At 42.2% G+C, this 24,806-nt stretch overlaps 1 protein-coding gene across 2 annotated transcripts in view; it reads right to left on the reverse strand.

The window, feature by feature from the left end:
• Positions 1-24,806, reverse strand: part of PLPP4 (phospholipid phosphatase 4) — a 92,500-nt gene that overhangs the window by 42,975 nt on the left and 24,719 nt on the right. For both annotated transcript variants that reach the window (XM_079976777.1, XM_079976778.1), the window contains exons 2-5: positions 17,848-17,956; positions 9,688-9,778; positions 4,001-4,064; positions 806-930 (exon numbers count right to left, since the gene is read on the reverse strand). In XM_079976777.1, the coding sequence (XP_079832903.1) occupies positions 806-930; positions 4,001-4,064; positions 9,688-9,778; positions 17,848-17,956 (389 nt within the window). The remainder of the gene's footprint in view (positions 1-805; positions 931-4,000; positions 4,065-9,687; positions 9,779-17,847; positions 17,957-24,806) is intronic.

The following is a 24,806-nucleotide window of genomic DNA, read 5'->3' on the forward strand; positions in this document are numbered from 1 at the left end:
AATGCACTTGAGTAGCTGCCACTCTCCATGAATGCTTGACAGCTCTGCGTACACAATGACAGTGTTCTTTTGCATTCTTCTGTACATAATTTGCTGGGTGTGTGTTACTGGTGCATCTACCTGCAGTAGTTTTTTATGTAAGTTTCTTTCTTCCTTTAAAAAACAACAACACAACAACAGTATCCCAACAGAAATGACAGGTGCTGAACAAAAGACTGCCAAGAGAGATGACAGTCACAAAGGCTGCACTTCCTCCAACACATCATTTATTTCCTCATTTAAATTTATACAGTTACTTATCTTGTAAACCAAGCCTGAACAACTTGCGGTGCAACGTACTGAATGCAGCTCACTAGCCATGTATGATGGCCTATCAAGGTTCGAAAAACTCATGGCCTTCCAAAAAACAGGGATGGGTGAAGTAGCTGGCAGGCCATTCTCAGGAGCACCTGGTAGAGAAGGGCAGAGTTCTGAACCTGGCCTCCCAAGGAGAGGCTTTGCTGCTGTATACTAGGATAGTGGGGAAGCACAGTAGCAAGGTTGTGACAGTTCAGATTGGCAGAGCCAAACTGGTGCTTCCGCCAGTATGCTCAAACTGTCCTGATTTTGCTGCCACCACTCACAATCCCAATATCCAGTACTGAAGAACATTTGCTGGTCCTTTAGACCCAAAACATTTCTTTTTAACTTGCAGCCCTGGACATTCCTTCCATCTCAAATCACTCTTGAACCCTCAGGAGAAATAAAGGCAAAAAAGAAAGAAAGAGGTGAGCAAAAACGTGGAGCTACTTTGGGATGAACTTACAGGAAGAATGGATACTTGGAAAGCTTTTCCTGCCTTCGGAGACCACATCTGGATCACCTGTGCAGTCCATGTTAGACTTCATGTCTCCATCTGGAAAGCAGCGGTAAAAGAAATCGGGACGAGGTCTGCAAGGAACACCATGGACATTTGAAATGAAAGAGCAGCCATTAGTAAAACCTCAAAGTGATGATTACATTAAACTGACTGTTTACACTGAGGGAGTACATTTCCTCCTCTTTTCTGTTGAGCAAGGGTGCTGCAGGAAATCAATTTACTTGGTGATTTAATCTAGAGTACTCTGGCCATGAAAGTTGTTAGGAATTCTAACAGCCTACTACATAGTGTTGGTAAAGAAATAGATGAGCCTCAGAGTGCAGAGCAGTTTCTTTAGAAAATTAACTGGATAGTACATTTACTATATATATCAGGGAAAGGGAACCTGTAGTCCTCCAGAATGTAGGATTTATCTAGCCTCATATAGCCAACAAGCTTAACTCTGATTAATGCATGAAGGCGTTAAGACCATAGAGTAAGCAGTCCCGCCAGGCTTTGCTAGGTCACAACTTCTCACTTTGGGAGGAAGAGTTACTAAACACTTTGTTCTCTCTCTTTCCTACCAGTAAGGAAGTCTAAACTACCTGTAGATCATCCAAGCTTAGACAGTATGGCTTAAGCAAACCATCTTTGTGTTTTTATACAAATGATTTAGAAGCATTTACGACTTTTGGAACCTAAGTAAAGCTGACTGTCTTTTCTTGCTGCTGTATGCAGTAGCACCTGAATCTGACCTTTGAAGAGTTTGTAAGTAAACCATTTCTAACTTACCAAATGTGTGGTCTCTTTCTATGCTAAGGGAAGTGAATAACTTTGGAAGCAATTTAGAATGTGATATTTTAAAGGTCTTATATTTTCACACTTTATTTTGTTTCATGTTTTGTTATTTTAAATCTCTGCTGGGGTTCTCACCAGAGAGTACTTGCCCCAAACCTGGATCTAGGCATCCAGGAATTCACCTTTTATTCTATCATATCTATTTTCCCTTTTACCAAACCAACACAGACACTGCCAGACTTCAGCTTTCATTACCCTCATCCAGCATGACCAGCAGTCAGGAATGAGAAAGCTGTAGTCCAACACAATCTCTGGGGCCCTCAGTTTCTTCATCTCTGAAAAGCCTAGAACTGTGTGTGAGGGTGAAATGGAGAAAATTGTAGTATGGGCCCATATGTCATGCAGAAAGCACAACTAAATTCCAGATTATTATAAGACTTTCTTTTAAGGCTGACAGAGATTTCAGCTGATGAAACAAATCTAAAAGAGAGAGAGACAGACTGGTGTGAACCTAAAAATTATTATGGATCCTTCCCCTCCCCCCAAAATTCACTATTTTATAAGAGACACCAGAGAAAGCTGAATATGTAAACAACAATTTATAGAAACAGTAAGTATCTCACAGACACAAGAATGAAGAAACATTAAGGCAGGGGACAATTGTTCATAAATATTAAAGATCTTCAGCAAGCTAAGCTTTTATCTTCCCAACTCCTAATGAATCACTGGAGTGCACATTATCAAAATTCATGGGCAGAGAAGTGGTGAAGAAAACACCACACCCTCCTATTGCTCATGATGTTGACAAACTGATGCAAAACCATGGATGAATGTCATGGGTCTTCCCAGCCCGCTGGCCACCACATCCCTGATCCATTCAAACTGAGTAACCCTGAGAAGCTAATGTAAGGAAAACAAACCAAGCCTACGGTTTCCAAGTGATGCCCCCTTTTCAAACACCAGAGAGAAGGAAGAGAGTAAGATTCCATTAAAACAAAGATGAGGAACCTATGGCCCTGGTCAGTGGTGAGGCCTATTGGGAGTTGTAGTCCAGCATTATCTAGAGCTGCTTTCTACAAGTGGTGTCCTCCAGATATTTTGGACTACAGCTCCCACCATCCCTGACCACTGGCTATGCTGATGGAGTTGTGGTCCAAAAAAGTTTAGAGGCACATCAGGTTGGAGAAGGTGGATCTAGACAGCCAAGGTTCCCCAAAGCTGAGTTACGATATATTGATGCAGCAAGTGTTGAATGAAAAATAACTGTGAGAAGCACAGAGCTTGACATCAGGCCCTCTATCTGATATTATACATATCAATAATCCCAAAAGGCCTGTTGGGGATTATGCATAATGACAAGAGAATATACAAAATTCAATTGATTAATGCATATTTCCCTGCTTAAAATTTTGTATATTGACCAAGCAATGTGCCACAATTCCCTCTGCACATTCTCTGTGAGGCAGTTGTTAACTATTCAAATTACATTCCTCTTAACCATCATTTAAGTGACACTTCCTCTTTGACCTTTTATGTTCTTGCTACTAGTTATTTTGCAAAAAAAAAAAAAAAAAAAAAAAGCCTAATGCTCTTCTAGGAAGAAATCTATGTCCAGTCCATTCCACAGTAACTTTCCATAATCTTTCAGTGTGGCTATGAGCTTGTTGCTGAAACTTATTTTCATGAGATTTTATTTTCAAGGACTATAAAATGCGAGGGTGGGGGTGGAACTCTGGCTGCCAGATTGTTTTTTATAGCTTCTATCTGAGTACCTGCACCTCCGAAGAAGTGTGCATGCACATGAAAGCTCATACCAATAACATACTTAGTTGGTCTCCAAGGTGCTACTGGAAGGAATTTTTTATTTTGTTTCAACTACAGCAGACCAACACGGCTACCTACCTGTAACTATAACTCCATTTATATTGTTCATTCTATTGGGCATTTAAAACAATTGTTGTGATTCCACACTGGCCATATGAAAAAAAGGTTCATGGGAGGTAGTTACTGGAAGAAGGAATACTGGATATGAATACTGTTTCATAAGGGGACTGCATTATTCCTGCTTATGCACAATGAACGATTTCAGGTACAGAAGATTAATACCTTCAGATGTGTTACTGAGCCCACACATACTAGATTTTTCTAAAGAATAGCAGAACTATTAGAACAAGCCATTAGTATCTCCATCCTTTATATAGCAGTTTCCTATTCTACAAGGACAGGTGCTGCAATCATTACACTACCTTTGTACTAACTTTTATTTATGTAAACTTCCTGATTACCATTTCCATTCAAAAGCGTTCATGGTTACTTGACAGTTAGCAAAACTCAAGTCAACAGTTGGAATATTCCAGGACTTACCTCCCCACAATTAATTTAATAGTGTTTGTGCAGACTCCATTCAAAGCAAGAGCCAAGGAAACAGCTAAAAAACAAAATGAAACAAGAACATAATAACCCAGAACCACAGCATATAGAGCCAGATTCAAGTCAGTTGTTGCACTAGTGCAACAGGATATTCCACCCCTCTCCTGTCCACATTCCCTCCCCAAATCTGTTCAAGAAGGTCAGAAGAACCCTCAGAATAGAGAGAGGAGATCATCCCTCCTGGCAAGCAGAAATGCTTACACCGAGGGAACAATCTCCTTAGCATGATGTTGAATTCCAACCATACATTTTAAGTGTTCAATATGTTGAGAACTCAGAAATAGATTGAAATAAGAGTCTTCAGTAAGGTTAACTCATAGCTTGTAAATATTCAAAACGTGTGTGTGTGTGTGTCACCCTTCCTTCAAAAATCACAGGGTGGTTTACAATCTAAAATATTTTATACAGGCTATTCTCAGAGAACTCACGCTAAAATCAATGGGCAAGTTAGTAATTTTAGTAGATCTCCTCTGAGTATGGCTTACAGTAGATACAACTCAAATACCCAATTCTCCTTGGTTTTCTTGCATCGTGGGTTTGTGTCTTAAAGTTGCCTCTTTATTGGTGAGATAGATGGTTTTGTGGTGGGCTCCAATTACAGATATAGCACTGATGGAGCCCATAAGGCTCCTGATTTCTTAAGCTCTACCTCAATAAGAGATCTTCTTCTGGGGTACGTTGGGTAGTCCCCCCCACTCCTGAGGTTTGGTCAGCCTTTAACAGGGACTGAGCCTTTAGTGTAACTGTCAAATGCCTTACCAACAGAGGTATGGCAGGAGTCATCCATGCTTTCTCATCTTTTAAACACTGTACTGCTTAGCAGGTCTTTAAAAGTCTCATTGTTTCTCCAACAAGCTTTTATCAACATGTTACTGTTCTTGTGCCATGTTTTCAGGTTGCATATCACCTTGCTAGCTTTCCTATAAAAACATGGTTTATAAATATCTAAATAAAGTAACACTACTAACCAATTAGGAAGCTGGGTTGTGATTCCAAAGTTACACTGGGAAGGTCAGCCCTGTACTGAGTCAAGGAGATAAGAGGAAAGTGGACAGGAGAAAGCATATGGGTCCCAGGAAGCCAACAATCAAAGAAGCAACAACCGATAGCAAAAGAGCATCTAAGAATCTTCTGTCCAACCAAAAGCACAGGCAGGGGATGTTGGTCAGTTCATTAGCATCCAGAAAAGTTATACAGAAAACTGCCAAGTGCTGAGACCTTGTTGTTGTTGTTTAGTCGTTTAGTCGTGTCCGACTCTTCGTGACCCCATGGACCAGAGAACGCCAGGCACTCCTGTCCTCCACTGCCCCCCGCAGCTTGGTCAGACTCATGCTGGTAACCTCGAAAACACTATCCAACCATCTCGTCCTCTGTCGCCCCCTTCTCCTTGTGCCCTCCATCTTTCCCAACATCAGGGTCTTCTCCAGGGAGTCTTCTCTTCTCATGAGGTGGCCAAAGTACTGGAGCCTCAGCTTCACAATCTGTCCTTCCAGTGAGCACTCAGGGCTGATTTCCTTAAGAATGGAGAGGTTTGATCTTCTTGCAGTCCATGGGACTCTCAAGAGTCTCCTCCAGCACCATAATTCAAAAGCATCAATTCTTCGGCGATCAGCCTTCTTTATGGTCCAGCTCTCACTTCCATACATCACTACTGGGAAAACCATAGCTTTAACTATACGGACCTTTGTTGGCAAGGTGATGTCTCTACTTCTCAAGATGCTGTCTAGGCCTGTCATTGCCCTTCTCCCAAGAAGCAGGCGTCTTTTAATTTCGTGGCTGCTGTCACCATCTGCAGTGATCATGGAGCCCAAGAAAGTAAAATCTCTCACTGCCTCCATTTCTTCCCCTTCTATTTGCCAGGAGGTGATGGGACCAGTAGCCATGATCTTCGTTTTTTTGATGTTGAGCTTCAGACCATATTTTGCACTCTCCTCTTTCACCCTCAATAAAAGGTTCTTTAATTCCTCCTCACTTTCTGCCATCAAGGTTGTGTCATCTGCATATCTGAGGTTGTTGATATTTCTTCCGGCAATCTTAATTCCGGCTAGGGATTCATCCAGCCCAGCCTTTCGCATGATGAATTCTGCATATAAGTTAAATAAGCAGGGAGACAAAATGCAGCCTTGTCGTACTCCTTTCCCAATTTTGAACCAGTCAGTTGTTCCATATCCAGTTCTAACTGTAGCTTCTTGTCCCACATAGAGATTTCTCAGGAGACAGATGAGGTGATCAGGCACTCCCATTTCTTTAAGAACTTGCCATAGTTTGCCATGGTCGACACAGTCAAAGGCTTTTGCATAGTCAATGAAGCAGAAGTAAATGTCTTTCTGGAACTCTCTAGCTTTCTCCATAATCCAGCGCATATTTGCAATTTGGTCTCTGGTTCCTCTGCCTCTTCTAAATCCAGCTTGCACTTCTGGGAGTTCTCGGTCCACATACTGCTTGAGCCTTCCTTGTAGAATTTTAAGCATAACCTTGCTAGCGTGAGAAATTAGTGCAATTGTGCGATAGTTGGAGCATTCTTTGGCACTGCCCTTCTTTGGGATTGGGATGTAGACTGATCTTCTCCAATCTTCTGGCCACTGCTGAGTTTTCCAAACTTGCTGGCATATTGAGTGTAGCACCTTAACAGCATCATCTTTTAAAATTTTAAATAGTTCAGCTGGAATACCATCACTTCCACTGGCCTTGTTATTTGCAGTGCTTTCTAAGGCCCATTTGACTTCACTCTCCAGGATGTCTGGCTCAAGGTCAGCAACCACACTACCTGGGGTATATGAGACATCCGTTTCTTTCTGGTATAATTCCTCTGTGTATTCTTGCCACCTCTTCTTGATGTCTTCTGCTTCTGTTAGGTCCTTTCCACTTTTGTCCTTTATTATGGAAATCTTTGTACGAAATGTTCCTTTCATATCTCCAATTTTCTTGAACAGATCTCTGGTTCTTCCCATTCTATTGCTTTCCTCTATTTCTTTGCATTGCTTGTTTAAGAAGGTCTTCTTGTCTCTCCTTGCTATTCTTTGGAAATCTGCATTCAGTTTCCTGTATGTTTCACGATCTCCCTTGCATTTTGCTTGCCTTCTCTCCCCCGCTATTTGTAAGGCCTCATTTGCTGAGACCTACAGATCCTTAAAAGTGAAAGAAAGCTTCTCCGCAACTGCCTTGTGGCTTTGATTAAAAAGCATCCTGCAATATTTTGAGATAGATCACTGAGGTGAGACTTGCTCCATGAGGTCTGGTGTTTTGTTTTAAAACAGGCAGATGTTTTGATTCCCATCATCCCTGACCACTGGTCCTATTAGCTAGGGGTGATGGGAGTTGTAGTCCCAAAACATCTGGAGGGCCGAGTTTGGGGGTGCCTGTTTTAAAATCTCATGATGGCTCTCTAATTCAAGGTGATGATTTTAAAAGGCCACACAGTGAGACTTAGGTATATTTTGAACTAACTACACCTGGAATCTTGCATATCTAGTGGCATGAATGAGAGAACCAGTGCTAGTATGAGAGAAAAGCTCACAAATAGCTTAGTATTCCCCATCTTTGAGCAAAATATGTGTGGCTTCTCACTTGTCATGGTATTCCAGTGGAGTTCTTGCTCAACAAGTTATTTCGCCTAGTATAAAAGGGCCTGTTTATGCAATACTATTTAAAGAACAGCATGGCCTCTGCTAACAAACTTATAGGGCTTTGTTACTCAGTGTTCCTTTCTGCAGAGTCATAGCACTGTGCAACACTGTTAGGTTAGCACAGGGTCATCCAGCAATTATCTGAAGTCATTCAATTGTCCTGAAAACTTATGAACAATCATTTCTTAAGGGTTACTTGCCTCTCAAAGGATTCATTGGAAATGCAAGAATGTCGCAGCACAAGTCTGTGGTATCACCTTGAGATGCTTCTGGTTTGAGGAGCCAGAATTAAATTAAGGTGTTGCCGTATGAATAGCATTATTTCACGCTTTATGCGCCAGCAGAAAAGTGCTGGACAGCTCCTAAGAAACAGCTTTCTTGTGTAGAATGTGGCAAGGCACTTCACACTTTCGTGATTGAAAGTATCCTTTTTTGCAATAGAGGTAGACAACCCAAGTAATGAAGGCTACAGTGCTGGAAGGGTCAAAGTTGACATTAAATATGTGCCATTCCAAGGAACAAGTTCCATGAAACAGCTTTGCAGCTGGTATGAAGAAAATAACTATGAACGGTAAATGAGCAGGGGATGCCAATAGTTTTGTGGTGGAATTGGAACTCTTCCACCCACAGTTCTTGTTTATGTTCACACTTCAAATGACTCAAGTAGGTACTTTGAAATTGTGGCATGAGAGTACGTCCTCAGCGACTGCTCAAAGCAAATGTGTCTTTTTCCTTGTGTAGCATTTGGAGAGGCCATAAAGATTTGCTAAAAAGCAAAGCCACTGAAAAGGCTAATGTAATAGGAAGGGACATGTAACTCTGGTGGTCTGGGCAAAAAAAGAGTGGAAAGGGGTAGAAGAGAGGGATAGAACTGGTTTGATGGAGTGTAGTGGGAAGTGACTAGATCTTTCCAGTCCCCAATTGTCCACAGGCTACTTTGACAGGTGATGCCACTAGCATGATAGCTGATTCGGCTTCAAAGAAAGAGTATAATCCTTTCTTCCTTGAAATTAAATGACACCTGCAAAGGAAGATCCATTTTATTCCCAAGATTAATTCAAACTCGGGATACATAGGAAGATTTGGACTCTAAGTGAACTCCTGGATTTTTTGTGCACACACCAGGTGTGGGGATCCTTAAGCCTTTCAGAGGTTGCTGAAATAAATTATTATTATTATTATTATTATTATTATTATTATTATTATTATTTGTATGCGACTCTGGGTGGCTCTCAACAGAATATTAAAAGCATGGTAAAACATCAGACATTTAAAACTTTCCTAAACAGGGTGCCTTCAGACGTCTTCTAAAAGTCACATAGGCAGCCAGTTCAAAAAGCACAGAGTGTTGGCTGCAAACAAAGACTTGAGAGTGTAGTACAAGTTATTTTGTCTTCACTGCAGCTTCAGGTTTCAAGCCATGGCTTGAATTTTTCTGTGCCTGGTTATTATATATGATGCTGGGCCTGGGAAAGGTTGCCGGGCTTAGCCTAAAACTGCCTGGCAGACTGAATGATAAGGCTTTGGTGTGAGGCTCGCTTAGAAAGTTTAGAAATCTCTCACTCTTTCTCTTTAGATCAATTACCACAAGAAGAAATGTAGGCTTCTTCCAAATAGCTGCAGCAGAAATTCAAACACGCACACCGCTGCTCATCTCCCCAAGGACAGAAAGAAACACTATTTAACACAACCTTCCACTGCCACATAGCTTTCGCCCACTCCTCTCACCTTTGCCTGTTCTTTACTGCTCTATCAGTAATTTCTGCTGACTTTAAGGTGCCGGAATGAACACAGGTTTCAGGAGGAATAAAAGCTCTTGCCTAACAAAGCCCAGGAAATGTTGGTTGTTTTTGTTTTACTTTTTCTTTTAAGGGTATAAGAACATCTGACACATGCTTCCTGAAAGAAATAAAAATGTTCCTCCCACATTTTCTGAGAGCAATAGCTTTCCGATAAAAAACAAATAAAAAAGCAAGAATATGATTTTCAGTTTACCTAAAAAAGCTTCCTTAATTTCAGTCTTGTCTGTCCGTCGAATGATTTTCACCACAAAAATGACAGCCAGAGGTGTCAGGAATGAAATGGCCTATGAGAGAGATATAAAAAGGCATCATTTGTTACTGCATCTTCTCTCCATCAGTCCCATGGAATTAATAATTTCCAGTTAGCTTCATTTAGATGATCTGGCTGAATTATCTCTGGCGAGTTCCCTAGATTAGAGCAAAGCTGCATGATCACTATCTGTAGCCAAATAGCACACATGCTTTAAAAAAAATATTAAAAAATCAGAGGCTTAGTTCTCAATCTTAACTGATATATAAATCGCTTGGAGCCCTACTTAAAATGTGTCAGCTTTTAAAATGGAAACTAAGAGCTAAAAGAGGACAGATTACTAAATTGCAGATCAGGAGTGTTTCCCAGAAATAGCTACACTGTTTGTAAGCCCCAAATGTGTGGAATCTCTCTGTGTACATGACAGTCCAGTTTGTACGTCATGGTAAACCATAGTTAATGGTTTCCCATGAGCACACCAAACTGGGTACTTGCACTACTTCCCAATCACACCAGGGAGAAATAAGCCATGATCCCTGGTTAAGTAGTATGTCCAACCCAGGAAACATGATTTGTTTCCCTCCAACAAACCAGATTCAGTAAGCCAAGAACGAACATTGGCTACATTTTGTTGTCTGTTGGGTTTGGATAAACTCTAAGGCAAGGATCATGGTTGGTTTCCTCCCAACACAAGCTGGAAAGCATGAGGCAGAGTGGTATTTGGTGTGGATAAGGAACTGCAGACAGAAATGAAATCAGCAGCCTCCTTAGGCTTGAGCATGAGCTTCCATGCATCCCTGATGTGTGGGTTTACTGCCTGGTATGTAATGCATCTAAATGTTTGCAGCATCAGGATCTATTCCGATAGATAGTATACTATAAAAATATTGTTGCAAAGTTAAACAGTAAACTAGCCTGTATGGTTTTTGCATTCTCCTAAGAAGCAAGGAATCCCTTGCTGCCATAGACAAAGCAAAGTTTGCACAAGGATGTCAAGGCAGTTCATATTGCTTTGAATAGGTTTTCATGTTAGTGATATACAAAAATGCAACCTAGTGTTGTTGTTGTTTTTAAAAGCAACCATGTTGTTGTCCCTGTTACCACTAGGATGCCAGTGTAATTAACTGGCAGAGTCAGGTAGTTATTACTTTGGGGGAGGGGAGTAAGCAGACTATAAGGAATGCTAAAAAACCAACAATAAAACAATTCTTTAAATACATTAATAGCAGAAGGCTGACTAGGGAGGGGCTGGATCCTCTAATGGAAAGGAAGTCAAAGTTATGCTAAAGGAGAATAAGGAGATTGTGGAGAAGCTGAATGAATCCTTTGCATGTGCCTTCACAATGGAAGATATAGCGCAGATCCCAGTGTCTGAACTAACTTTTGCAGGAAGGGAGTCTGAGCAACTGAGGGAAATGGTGGTGACAAGAGATGATGTTCTCGGCCTAATAGACAAAATTAAAAATCACCAAACACCAGATCCAGATGGCATCCATTCTTTAAAAACTCAAATTTGAAATTGCTGATTTTCTAATGAAAATATGTAACCTGTCCTCAAGATCAGTCTGTATAGCTGAGAACTGGCCAATGTAACACCAATTAATAAAAAGGGGATCCAGAGGAGATATGGGAAACTTAAGAGCAGCTAACTTAACTTCTGGGACGTGGGTGGCGCTGTGGGTTAAACCACTTGCCAATCAGAAGGCTAGTGGTTCAAATCCCCACAACGGGGTGAGCTCCCATTGCTCGGTCCCTGCTCCTGCCAACCTAACAGTTCGAAAGCACCTCAAAGTGCAAGTAGATAAATAGGTACCACTCCAGCGGGAAGGTAAAAGCCATTTCCGTGTGCTGCTGTGGTTCTCCAGAAGCGGCTTAGTCATGCTGGCCACATGACCCGGAAGTTGTACGCCGGCTCCCTCGGCCAATAAAGCAAGATGAGCGTCGCAACCCCAGAGTCGGCCACAACTGGACCTAATGGTCAGGGGTCCCTTTACCCTTTACCTTTAACTTAACTTCTCTTCTGGGAAAATCTGATAGAAAGCATTATAAAAGATAAAATTATCAAGGCATGTTCAAGAAGAACAAGTATTGCTGAAGCAGGGCCAGCATGGTTTCTGTAAGCGCAAGTCCTTTCTCACTGACCTATTAAGCGTTCTTTGAGAGTTTCAAGAAGCATATAGACTAGTTGCCAGAAACCACAGAAGGGCAGAGTGCTCTGGCATTCAAATCCTGCTTGTTCATTTCCCACAAGTATCTGGTTGGCTACTGTGAGAACAGGATGTTGGACTAGATGGGCCACTGGCCTGATCCAGCAGGATTGTCTTATGTTCTGTTCCTTGTTAACAAAGGGATTAGAGATTTTTGCTTTTTAGCCACAATGTTTCTGTGCAATGGCATGATGTGTGGGGGGGGTTTCTACTTGGGCTCAGTTCTCCAAGAATTGACAGTGTTCCTGTCCAGAGGTCTGGTAAGTGGAAATTCACGTGGCCTTGTCTGCTGTGAAATATACCACTGCCCACAGCTTCCATCACTCTTATCACAAACCTCACAAGCTTCATTAGTGCTGGGACACTGCTACCATTCATCATTTCAACTTCTTCCTGCCACTCTCACAGAAAGGATTATTTTTGTCTTGAGATGGGATTACGATATAAAATGTAAGTCTAAATTCAAAAGGCCCAATTAGTTGGAACAAGACTTACAGTGAAATTCTATGTATGTTTACTCTGAAGGAAGTCTCATTGCATTTAATAGGACTTACTCCCAGATAAGCATGTATAAGACTTTCCTTATACATAAGTTCTGGAAGCCTTCTCATTTGCTGCAATTATGTAGGCTCCACACATCACAAGGTTGCACCTGTGTTTACCATCCAGTTACCATATTCAACATGACACATGAGAACCTCATAGATACATGTGCGTGCATCTTTTTTAAAAAATATTATTATTATTCCAAATGTTTGCAGGCTGTTAAGGGGGAAGAAACTTCTGCCTCTTCGGTCTCTTATTTGTATAAAGAATTGTGTTGTACCACATTCAGACAAATGAGCCTGTCTTTGATTATCCCTTGGATAAATGCATTTGGTGAGTTAGCTTTTCCACAATGGCTATAAATCATATTTTTTTAATGCTATAAATCTTTAAGCAACCTGTGTTTGTGTATATAATTGAGATTGGATTTTGAGCTGCATATACTAGCAGTGTGGCATCAGCTCTGTGTGTTTGTATGAATAACGTGAGGTGATCCATGTTAACAAGGCGTGCCGAGGTGGATCAGGGAGTTCCCGAACTTCTGAGAGACTCTGCTGCCTTTCCCTTCTTTTTTGTACATAAAGTCAAACTCTCAGCTCCCTACCCACTGCCTTACTTTGCTTTCCTGAGAAATGAAATGAAGCTGACTAGGGAAATGTCAAGCAGTCAAGAAAGAAAAAGTTGGGTCGTTTGTTTTGACAAGCAGGTCTACCTTTTAATCACAGTGAATTATTCTCCCAGTGAACTCCAATCAAAGTTATTTAGGGGAGGGATGCTGAAGGAAACACACAGATCCTCCTCCTTATAATTTTGGCTGCGAAAGCAGAACAAAAGTGGTTGGGTTAAACTATGGGGGTGACCTGCTTTCCCCCCCAATCATTCTTTTTTTTCCTTCTTTTTCTTACAAACAAAATCATAGCACTTTGTTTTTTCTTCATGGAGGGTGCTTCCAGGAAGAATGATGAGGAAAAAAAACCCCTAACTTTTCAGGGATTTTTTACTGCAAAGGTGAAATCACTGAGCACAATAGCCAGTGGACCTATTTCTCCAGACTTTTGTGGCTTTGGTACCCAGGCACCATGTATGAATGTTCCCTCATGTCCCCAGTTTTCAAAATGATTGCCCAAAAGAGAGGGGATGTGTCTGCTATTTTCTCATCCTCAAATGGTAAAAGTCTGCCCTTGCAGGGAAATCGCTGCCACATATTTTTCTGAAATTTGGCAGGCTTCATTCCTTCAGAGAGCATCCAATTCTGGCAGAAAATAGAAGAGGCTAAGTCTTTTTTAAAATACAAAACACCAACACATAAATGCCTTGATAAATTTGTTTGAAATTTGTCTGGCACAATCCACTCAGGAAGGGTTCCTTTGCAAGCAAATGTCAACCACTTATGTGTAAAGAGGGAAAAGTTATAGCCTTTTTAAGATTCCACATTATAGCCAACAGGGCCAAAATAGAGCTTTGGATTTAACCAATCTGACTGGGACCCAAATAACAAATCAAATTGGAATGACACAGAGCAGATTTGAAACAGATTGGGCTGTAGAACCGCTCCAGGTATAGGGCGGTATATAAATCCAGTAAATAATAATAATAGAACACTACAGATACAAGGCTAATCGTGTGATTGCTGCACATACCTAGAATGTGCATGCATATGAGACTAGTAACACCAGCATTTCCGGCAGCAACCATGATTTGTGAAGATGACCTCAGGAACGTGAAGTGTGGAGCTGCCCTTGCAATAAAGAAAGCTGCTCAAAAGATATTCCAAGCAGGTTAAAACAGGTCTCCTAGCCACCGGCAATCATGCACAATGCCCTTTCCTGAGTTCCTATTAATGTATGTGGGAATTCACAGAACATTTCCCTCTGTTGTTCTTTAAACTGCCTGAGGGCTGAACTACACATTATTGCAGTAGATCTGTGGTTGGCTGTCCAGGTGCTTTTCCTTCATTAAAGAAAAGAAGAAGCCATGTGGGGATGGGCTGCCAATTTGTCTGGAGCACATAACAGTCCTGATAATTTTGACGGGCTTCCCTTTATGCGGGACATGATTAGAGCTCCCTGTTTTCTCCCCCCCCCCTTTTTTAAAATGAAATGTATTTGTAGAGCAACACTGCCAAGTTGTTGAGAGCAGCAGGTTCAATACTTCCCCCTGAAGTTTTCCCACTCAAAAATCCTCCCCCTCCAGTGGGTGTATGAACTCAACAGTGCTTAGTTTATCTTTTGGTTGCTATTTTGTTGATGTTGTTAATACTGTTCTATAGATTGTAAATGCTGTGTTGACTCGTTGACTCGTTAATCGTATGGCATGACTTTTGCTTTAATTGTGATTGTGACATTCAGCTTATTTTTTTTAGTTGTTACTTTGTTAACAGAATTTTATAAATTGCAATTGTTTCACTGATGATCTGTTACTCTATATGTTTTATGCTGTATTTGTGATGTTCCATTTTGTTATTATTATTTATTGTTTCTAAGCCACTTTGGGACTCATCTGAGGGGCATAGAAATATTAAAAATCAGATCAGTTAAAGCAATCAATGGTAAGCTACCTTAAATCTTTCCCCTACATATCTTCCTTTCCTTTCCTTACATAGTATCAGATTTGCTGTCCTTTGTCTTAACTATGCTATTTTCCAGCAACAGAGATCCCTGCATGCTTGTCCCCTCCATTAACTGCTATAGCAAAGCCCCATCTTTAGAAATTAGCCACCTAAGGTCGCCTAATGTGGTGTAGTGGTTAAGAGCGGTGGACTCGTAATCTGGTGAACCGGGTTCGGTTCCCTGCTCCTCCAGATGCAGCTGCTGGGTGACCTTGGGCTAGTCACACTTCTCTGAAGTCTCTCAGCCCCACTCACCTCACAGAGTGTGTGTTGTGGGGGAGGAAGGGAAAGGAGAATGTTAGCCGCTTTGAGACTCCTTCGGGTAGTGATAAAGCGGGATATCAAATCCAAACTCTTCTTCTCTTCTTCTTCTAACTCCAAGGTCAGTTCTAGCCCTGACAGCAACCAACTCATAATAGCATAATGAATAAGAGTACTTTGTGTATATGCACACCCATAAAATGTAATTATAAATACAATGCTATGGTGTGCAACTCTAAAACATTCTTCTGTACTCCCCACCCCACTTCAAAAGCCAATGCTAATTGTTTGTCTTTTACAAGTTATTATCTCTCCTCAGAATAAAATCCATAAGATAAGCCTAGATGAGATCTCCTCTATATAATTCCAGGTAATGTTTTCTGTCCTGCCAGTGACATTTTCCTGGATAATGGTTGCTTTCATGGGCAAGACCTTCTTAAATTCAAGCACATTCATTATCTATCCTGGCAGCTGAAAGATACAGAGCTGTACAAACCTTCCAGAAAAGCACTTCATGCCCTCTCATTACTTCAGGAAAACCCACTATCAGATAAGATTTAATGTGTGTGCTGAAAAATATTGATTTTCATTTAGGGCCACCTGGATAATATTTTTCCTGGATAATATTTTTAATAGGTCACTGCTGAACTGAAACATCCCCCCCCCCTTTTCCTTTTAAACAAAAAAGTCAGTGGACAACTGGGCAGCCTTACTGCTATGAAATGAAAGGAAGCCATGTTTTGCTCCTGAAGTGCAGAACAACACGTCAGTATACAGAATTTGCAAGATTTTACCTCCCTCTCCAATCAGAGAGTAGATTCATACCTATCTATGACACCCAAGTACAAAATACTTATGGCCCATGCCAGAAGTGAGGGGCATACTATGTATTAGGAGGGCTTGGCCCAAATACAGGCCTAATCTTTTCCCAGTTGACAACTTGTGCTTGTTAAAGAGAGAAGTGCCATGAAAAAAACATATGCATGCAGAGCTGACCTCAAACATTTGGCCATCTGAGGTAAAGGACAAGATAGTGCCAGCCATTCTGTGTACAGAAGACAACATGATTGGCAGTTCAATATTACTTCAGTGCTGGTGACAGGATCTTGTCCATACAGGCTATGGTGTTTTTTGGGTGAGGAGAGTGCTACATGGTGCACTCAGCTCTGATCTCTAACAGAACAGAATGAGTGGTGATTCAGGATGAATGGCTATAGGGCTGTCCCTGGCATATATTCTACCTGAGGTAATCACCTCACTCTGCCTAATGGTAGGGCTGGCCCTGCATGTATATCCTTTGCAGCAACCTCAGCTATGCATGCACCTCATGAAAGGTTAAGGAGCACAGAATACTTCTGTTCCTTTTCAGTAGGAATCCAGAGGACTGAATCCATGTTGCAGAACTTCTCTGAGCAATGTCGAACCAAAAAAAAAAATAAAAGCTAGCCTGCCTGCTCAATACATCCACTGGTGCTGAAAACAATTATATACTTCAGGCCTACTGGCTGGCGCTGAACTTATGGCAGTCCCACATCTCACATGGCAAATGCATGTGGTGCATACAATATGGGCTGTCATCTCCCTCAGCAAACAGATTTGCAGTACACAGCAAGGTCCTCCAGCCTTAAGACACCAAACTGACTTGGTAATATTGCCTGGAAAGCCAGATAGCATGATGGCACAGAGTCCATGAAGAAAAGCAGGGAACCCTCTAGCATTCTGGCCCAATCCGTGTTAGAATTACTCTACTGCCATCTGCACTGGGAAAAGATCAGAACAGTAGGCTAGACAGACCATCAGGCTAACTGCTGCAAGGATGCTTTTTTCCTCTCACTCTTCCAAGGAAGCGTAGATGGCAATGATGAAACTGACAAGTTGGGGAGGAGATGTGGTGGATATTGAACAAGAGATGGGTGTTTAGCAGCAACCATTTGAGTTCCAGAAGTCTGCTTTGATTTACAACCACTATTACATCAATACTTAAAATGCTTTGGGATCCATGTTTACCTGACACAGGGAAAGCAAACTGGCACCAACCATTTCGGTTGCAAGCAGGCATTTTTCTATTTCCTGGGCATCTGAACAGCACCAATGATTGTATGGTTAAATCTATTTTAAATAATGCTCTTGTAAAACACACACACACACACACACACACTTTGGCTGTAAATCAGTTTTGGAACTTCTGGAGAGGGAGTGATATATAAACTGAACAAACCTAATTTGACTGGCAGTCAACAATTTATAAAATGAGAACATCAATCAATCAGAATTTGTGACAGGGTGGCTTAAAGAAATGTCATACTGTACTTCACCCCAACATGCAAATAATATCATGTTCCATTTATGTTCTCACTGCAGCCTATGAACATAACTGTTCTGTTAAAAATGCACTCATTTCCAGTTTCGCTTTAGCTAACACACAGTCATCAAACAAGCCTCACACAGCCATCAAACAATCATTAAATCTCTAGTACTTACAAACATGAGGCGTGTAGGTATGTTGTCAGATTCAACCAAAGGGTTTTTATAGAGCCAGATCTCTTCTGGCTGAATAACTCTCTGGAATGGATCCAAAAATTCTGTAAAACTAAACAAAACAATAAAAGAACACATTGTTTCACCATGTACCTGGAGCAAGAGACCTCAAAAAGTACATCACGGGAGATTCCCGCTTGCCATAATGAAAGAGAGACATTGTTTAATCAAGCGCAAGCAAATACAAGGCAGAAAATGTTTGTTTATCTTCCTTCTTACCCTTACCCATCTCTAGAGTCCAGGGTGAATTCGATATTACAATATGCAAACAAAGACATAGCAAAATAAAACCAGACTAAGACAATAGAATACATATTATGAGTTGTATCCAATGAAGCTGTTGCACTTGTGCAATGGAACGTCCCCTCCTACCCCCAGTAACCTCTCATTGTACACCCTCAAAATGGGCTATGGGATTCTCCAGAGCAGATTTTTACAGTTCGCCGGAAAAGTAGAAGAAGGGGAAGCCATGTTACATGAATGGTACTCCACTCACTGCTTTATATCTCCAGTTCCTTATACCATACAAGCTGGAGTTTTCCTCACACCACTGTTGTCCAAAATGAAACGGTTTCAGCAGCATGAAGAAAAAAACCTAAGTTATGTGGTAAACTTACAAAGCAGTGACAGTATTTGGAGCAATGAGTCAGAGACAAAATGCCTGAAGTATTTTATTGTTGCCCAACACACTCTGGAAAATAACAAACTTCCTCATCAGCAACCTGCAAAAATATAGTACTCTAGCTTCCTCCTTTACCAAACTGTTAAGGAGGATTGTCCCATTGAAGAAATCTCTTGCTTCCAAAATTTGTGGGGCAGCAATATAATATTTTGGACCTTTTCCTCCACTTGTTTCCCCTTTGTTTGGCCTTAGAGAGTACAGTTGTGCCTCAGAAGTTGAACGGAATCCATTTTGGAAGTCCATTCGACTTCCAAAACATTTGGAAACCAAAATGCGGCTTCCAGTTGGCTGCAGGAAGCTCCTACAGCCAATCGGAAGCCACAAAAACCCCATCAGACGTTCGGCTTACAAAAGAACATTCGAAAACCGAACACTCACTTCTGTTTTTTGGTCGTTCGGGAGCCGGAACGTTCGACTCCCAAGGCGTTCGGGAACCAAGGTACTACTGTACTTGGAACTACCTGAAAAGCTTCCACAGGGCAACCATAATATGTAAACTGACCCCCAAGAGGCACACATCTATCAAAGCTGCCACACATAGAAACACAGGAGCCTGGCTTAGGTTGAGTCAGACCACTGGTCCATTTAGCCCAGTCATTGTCTACATTTACTGGCAATGGCTCTGCAGGGTTTTAGGCAAGGCTCTGGCCAATCTAGAGATGCTGGCAATGGATTCTCTGCCACGCAGCCACAGCCCTTCACACTCATGAATCTCAGATCTGCAAACCAATGGCGGGCGCAGCAACAGTGGGTGTGGCCCAACAGACACAATTCTTCATTCTCTATCCAAGCAATCAAGAGCTATTATCACAGATCAGGGACACAGTCTAGTCAGGTTAAATAACTAGAGGAGGCTCCAGGGCCAAAGGGGACTGTAGCCTGGAGTGGTATAGCCTGGACTGAATTCTATAAATCCCTGGAAAGCTACGTTCACCCTCTGGGGCTGAGATTCCCCACCTGTGATCTCTTCGTTCCTTCCCACCTCCCAGTCTTGCATTGGATGGGTGAAAAACCTATTAAAAGATGTGTTCAGAAGCGTTTTTGAGCAGGCTGGCCTGCACAGCCTGTGGCCCAGCAAGCCAACGTGACCCAAAGACTCATTCAAAATACTGGGTTTGCTACCTTTCTGGGAATGCAAAAGCAAAGGGTGAGGCGTTGTCATGCATCTGACATGCTCGAATGCATGCTGCATTTGGCATGCCAGCTCACCAGTTTCTTCAGGCCTGCGTTACCTTTTGTTTTATAAAGAAAAAGTAAATGTAGTCACAACAACAAAATCCCCTGCATTTAAATACTGTCAGATTGCTGCCTTCTACATTTCCTCTTCCGTCTATGTAAAATGTTCAAATTATGTCTTTCAGCCATATGCGGGGGAGGGAGGGAACAGGCAAATTAACCTGATGAAAGCGAACAATAATCAACTAGAGTCACAACAGAAAAAGAAAGTCCTGCTGAAGACTTGGCTGCAAATCCAAAAAAACGAAACAGCACCGCTCCCCCTCCCATTAAAAGACCAGCTGTATTTCATGCTGTTTGTCAACACTTGTGCATATATGAACTCAGTAGTACAGTGACTCCTAAACTCTACAGACCAATTATTGGAGGTCTCGGCAGACCACTTTTTTGCCTCTTTTTTAGCATTTCTAGTGCACTGTGCTAGATACCGAAGTCATCACTGGGGGCCTGAATGAAGCTTGTGGGTCCCTGGTGGTCAATGGACCTCATTTTGGGAACCTCTGCTGTAGTGTATGAATTATATTAGTGGGCCTTCTCAGTAATATCACCTATCCTGCAATCCCTGCCCCCCCTCCCCCAGCAAAGGGCTGTTCAGAAGGTGCAAGCTTGGCTCATAACATACATTGCACTCCTCTGTTTTATTGATGCTGTTGATTGATTCTTTGTTTTTACTGATGTATTTCTTTGTATTTTAAACTATAATGTGTGTGTGCATGCGCGCCATTTACTCTACTTTTTCTTGTCACTGGAAAGGGGGAGGAGCTCTGGAAGTCCTATAGTGAAACCCTTGTACAACAAACACCCTCTGCCAAACACTTCACGGGGATCGAAAGTCTATGGCAATAGCTACAGTATCACAGTATTAATTAATGATGTAGCAACCTTGTAGATGTGGCTGGAACTTTGGCTTAATCACATCTCCGTTTGCCCAGTCACTTTTCCCCAGAAAAACCCATCATTTAACACTGAATCGGAACCAATAGCAATCACATTTTCCACAAAATTGCCTTTTGTTCTGATTTAGTGCTAAAGGGCGGGTTTTTCCTGGGACAAGCAGCAGGGCAAAGCCAAAACTGGTGGAAATGTGAACAAGCCCTAAGCAAGAGAGAGTCAGGAGTGCAGACAGCAGTTTCCAGAAGACATTTCCAAAGCAGCCATCAAATTGTGAAACCCAAATAATGGGTTTGGCAAAGTCAGTTGTTATTGAATCTGCAGGATCAGTGAAGAGGAACATATCTTTGAGTATGTGCTAAGTTGCTGATTGTACAGTGGTACCTCGGGTTACATACGCTTCAGGTTACATACGCTTCAAGGTACAGACTCCACTAACCCAGAAATAGTACCTCGGGTTAAGAACTTTGCTTCAGGATGAGGACAGAAATCATGCTCCGGCAATGCGGTGGCAGCTGGAGGCCCCATTAGCTAAAGTGGTGCTTCAGGTTAAGAACAGTTTCAGGTTATGTACAGACCTCCAGAACGAATTAAGTACTTAACCCGAAGTACCACTGTATAGGTGAATATTTGTTGTTGGGCAGGTTTTATTTCTTTTGCACCAGGCTCCAGTTGGTGGATCTTGGAATTCTAGTAAAAAAAAAAGTAGTTTTCATAAGTTTGAAGGGTCTCTTGCCTCTCCTCATTAACACACACACACACACACACACACACACACACACACCAGAGTTCCTTCAGGAAAGTTCAAACAAAGATCACTCCCAAAGACATACCGGAAAATATTTCACCAGACTTTCACAAAGGAAAGTCTGGCCTTTTTTCTTTTTTCAGTGAAAATAGGAAGGTCTTTGTATTTCATCCAGAATCTCCAATCCAGAATACCATATGTAGGCTTCCAGCTATATATCAGTCATCAGAAACAAAATACTTACCCTGGTGTTCTTTCTTTTTGCCCTTTTCTGTACAGTTTGGCATAGAAATGTGTATTTGCTGAAGGCTATGAGCAAACATTTCAAATCTAAAGCTATGATACAGGTACCAATAATCCAATGGAACAATATTTGCTGACTTTTAGTGCTTTTTAATAAGACTTTCCCAGAGTTTTCAGAAATACCATGGGAAGTCAAGATTGCCACATTTTATAAAAAATGGTTTGAGTTTCTGTGCTTTTTATTTTATGCTTTGCTGGAGGACCCAGCGTGAAAGGTTTTAGACTCAGACCATAGTTAGGGGACAGTCTTGGATAAGTTTGTTAGATATACCAGTGAGGACAGATATCTGATTTCTTCAGTATAATTGATGTTTCAATTATTTAACAATCAGAAGGTAGCTTTAGCATTTATTTCATCATATTCATGTTAGCTACTTCACACAATGCACCCAGCCTCAGTCTCCATCTGCCTGAGGCTGCACGTTCTTACATAAACCTCCCAGAGAGTTTACCTCCAGAATATAGCAAGCCTCTCGAAAGGATATCACCACAAATTTAACTTGAGAACGTTCTAGAGGACAAGTTTCTCAAATCTTCCTTCCTCCCACAGCCACCTGCAAAGTGAGGCCATCTCTGAGAGGATGCACAGCAAGTCTAACTGAGGAAGACGATCTTAACAGGAAAGACTCTAAAGGATGGAAAAGAAGATTTTAGCAGATATTGAGCCTAGATATCAAATTTGGAAGTAGAAGTAGAGTCAAGGGACTCCATCGTAGAGAGAAGAGCTCCATTTTGAGAGACACCCTTTGGTATGAATGAAGGAGCTATGATGGGCTTCCAGATGGCACTTGGACTTATCAGCCCTGGCCAGCATGGCCAAATGCCAAGAATGATGGGAACTGGAGTCCAAGTGTATCTGGAGGCCCGTGGCTCCTCCATCCATACCAAAGGGTGCTTCTCAGCATGTGCCAATTGCCAAGTTGTAGTCCACATACCCCAGGAAAACCACAGCTTCCCCATTCCTGACATAAGGAAAAGGAGGAATAGAGGTTCCACTCATGAAAGATGTGGAGCAAGCCTTCTTTACTAAATAATAATGATACATGTATTGTAGATTACCGTATTTTTCGCCCTATAGGACACACTTTTTCCCCTCAAAAAATGAAGGGGAAATCTGGGTGCGTCCTATGGGGCGAATGCAGGCTTTCGCTGAAGCCTGGAGAGCGAGAGGGGTCGGTGCGCACAGACCCCTCTCACTCTCCAGGCTTCGCGGACCTCTCCTCAAGTGGCGGGAGCGCTCCCGCTGCTTGCGGAAAGTTGCTTGCATGCCGAAGCCTGCGCGCGCTGAGCTCAGCGCGTCCAGGCTTCGCGGACCTCTCCGCAAGCGGCGGGAGCCAGCCCTGGGCTCCCATGGCTTGCAGAGAGCTGCCTGTTTGGGGACTGGGGTCGGGGGAAGCTCGGGCCTCCCCCGCCCCAGCCCCGTGCCTGGGGGGAAAATATTTTTTTTCCCTTTATTTCCCCCCCAAAAAAACTAGGTGCGCCTTATGGGACGGTGCGTCCTATAGGGCGAAAAATACGGTACTTCCTAATATAATCTGGGGTAAAGGTAAAGGTAAAGGTAAAGGTAAAAGTCCCCTGGATGGTTAAGTCCAGTCAAAGGGGACTATGGGGTGTGGTGCTCATCTCGCTTCAGGATGAGGGAGCTGGCATTTGTCCACAGACAGGGTCATGTGGCCAGCATGACTAAACTGCTTCTGGTGCACGGAACACCATGACGGAAGCCAGAGCGCATGAAAATGCTGTTTACCTTCCCGCTGCAGCGGTACCTATTTAGCTACTTGCACTGGTGCGCTTTCGAACTGCTCGGTTGGCAGGAGCTGGGACAGAGCAACTGGAGCTCACTCCATTGCGGGGATTCGAACTGCCGACCTTCTGATCAGCAAGGCCAAGAAGCTCAGTGGTTTAGACCACAGCGCCACCTGCATCCTAATCTGGGGTACGCTACTTAGAGATTTTTACAAGTATTAAGCAGTTCATTTAAATGCTTTTCAATAAATTGAATAAATACATTACCAACAATTCCCTCCTTTTATTCCACTACTTAAACCTCACCTTTCATGCCTTGAAAATAACCACCATAAACATTAAGGAACCTTTGCATCACAAAAGAAACTTTATGTCACCTTCATGCATATTTAAAATACCACTTAAAAAAAAGGTTTTTGAACCTCTTTCTAGTTCCTCTGCAAATAAATGACTGATATGAAATTCCTTACTGCCGCTCTGATGAAAAGCCAACCGAAAAGGAGGCCAGAAGCTGATAGTCAGGGGCATTGGTGAGGCAAGATAAGTACAAATGCCGGTGTTTATCACTGTCATCCTGTTTACCACATGGAAGTTGGAGGAATTCTATTAAACAGAACAAAATGTTGCTGACCAGTTGTGCTGCTCAAATAAACTGCTTTTATTTGAGCGCAAAGACTCCCCAGAGCAGGGAGGCTGTCTTCAGGACAGTTGCAATTCATTAGCCTGAAGGGTGCAATAAAATAAACAGAATGCTATTACCAAAATATTAAGCTGGCATTGACAATGTCCCCCACTTCTACAGGGCAACATTCTGCTTTCTTCACTGAATATATAAAGACTGTGACAGATTCAATGGAGCAGAGAGTATGGACCAGCTTCAGAAGCCCATAGGATGAATGCTGAACGAACCACTGCGATGGCTACTAACCCTTATGGCTTCAGTCTTCCTCTGTGCCTGAATGCTGGTTGCTGGTTCAATTTATTGAAAACCATAACAGCGGAGATGCTGAGCTCAGGGTGCTGCTTGTGGATCCCACTGGAATCTGGCGGGCCACTGAGGAAAAAGGATGCTGGACTAGACGAGCCACTGGTCTGATCCAGCAGGTCTATCCTTATGTGAGTGCCTACATTACGGTTTCTGTATGTATAGCCCCCACACAGAGGAGGCAGTTCATATAAATGGCCATAAGGTCAGAATCTGTTTGGACAGTTCCCAAGGTAGCTGCATGGGAGACACATCACACCGACTAGAACACATCCACTAGAAGCTGTCCTGACCCACATCTCCTGGCCTAA

This window comes from Podarcis cretensis (genome assembly GCF_951804945.1).
Source record: "Podarcis cretensis genome assembly, chromosome: 5".
Lineage (NCBI taxonomy): Eukaryota > Metazoa > Chordata > Lepidosauria > Squamata > Lacertidae > Podarcis > Podarcis cretensis.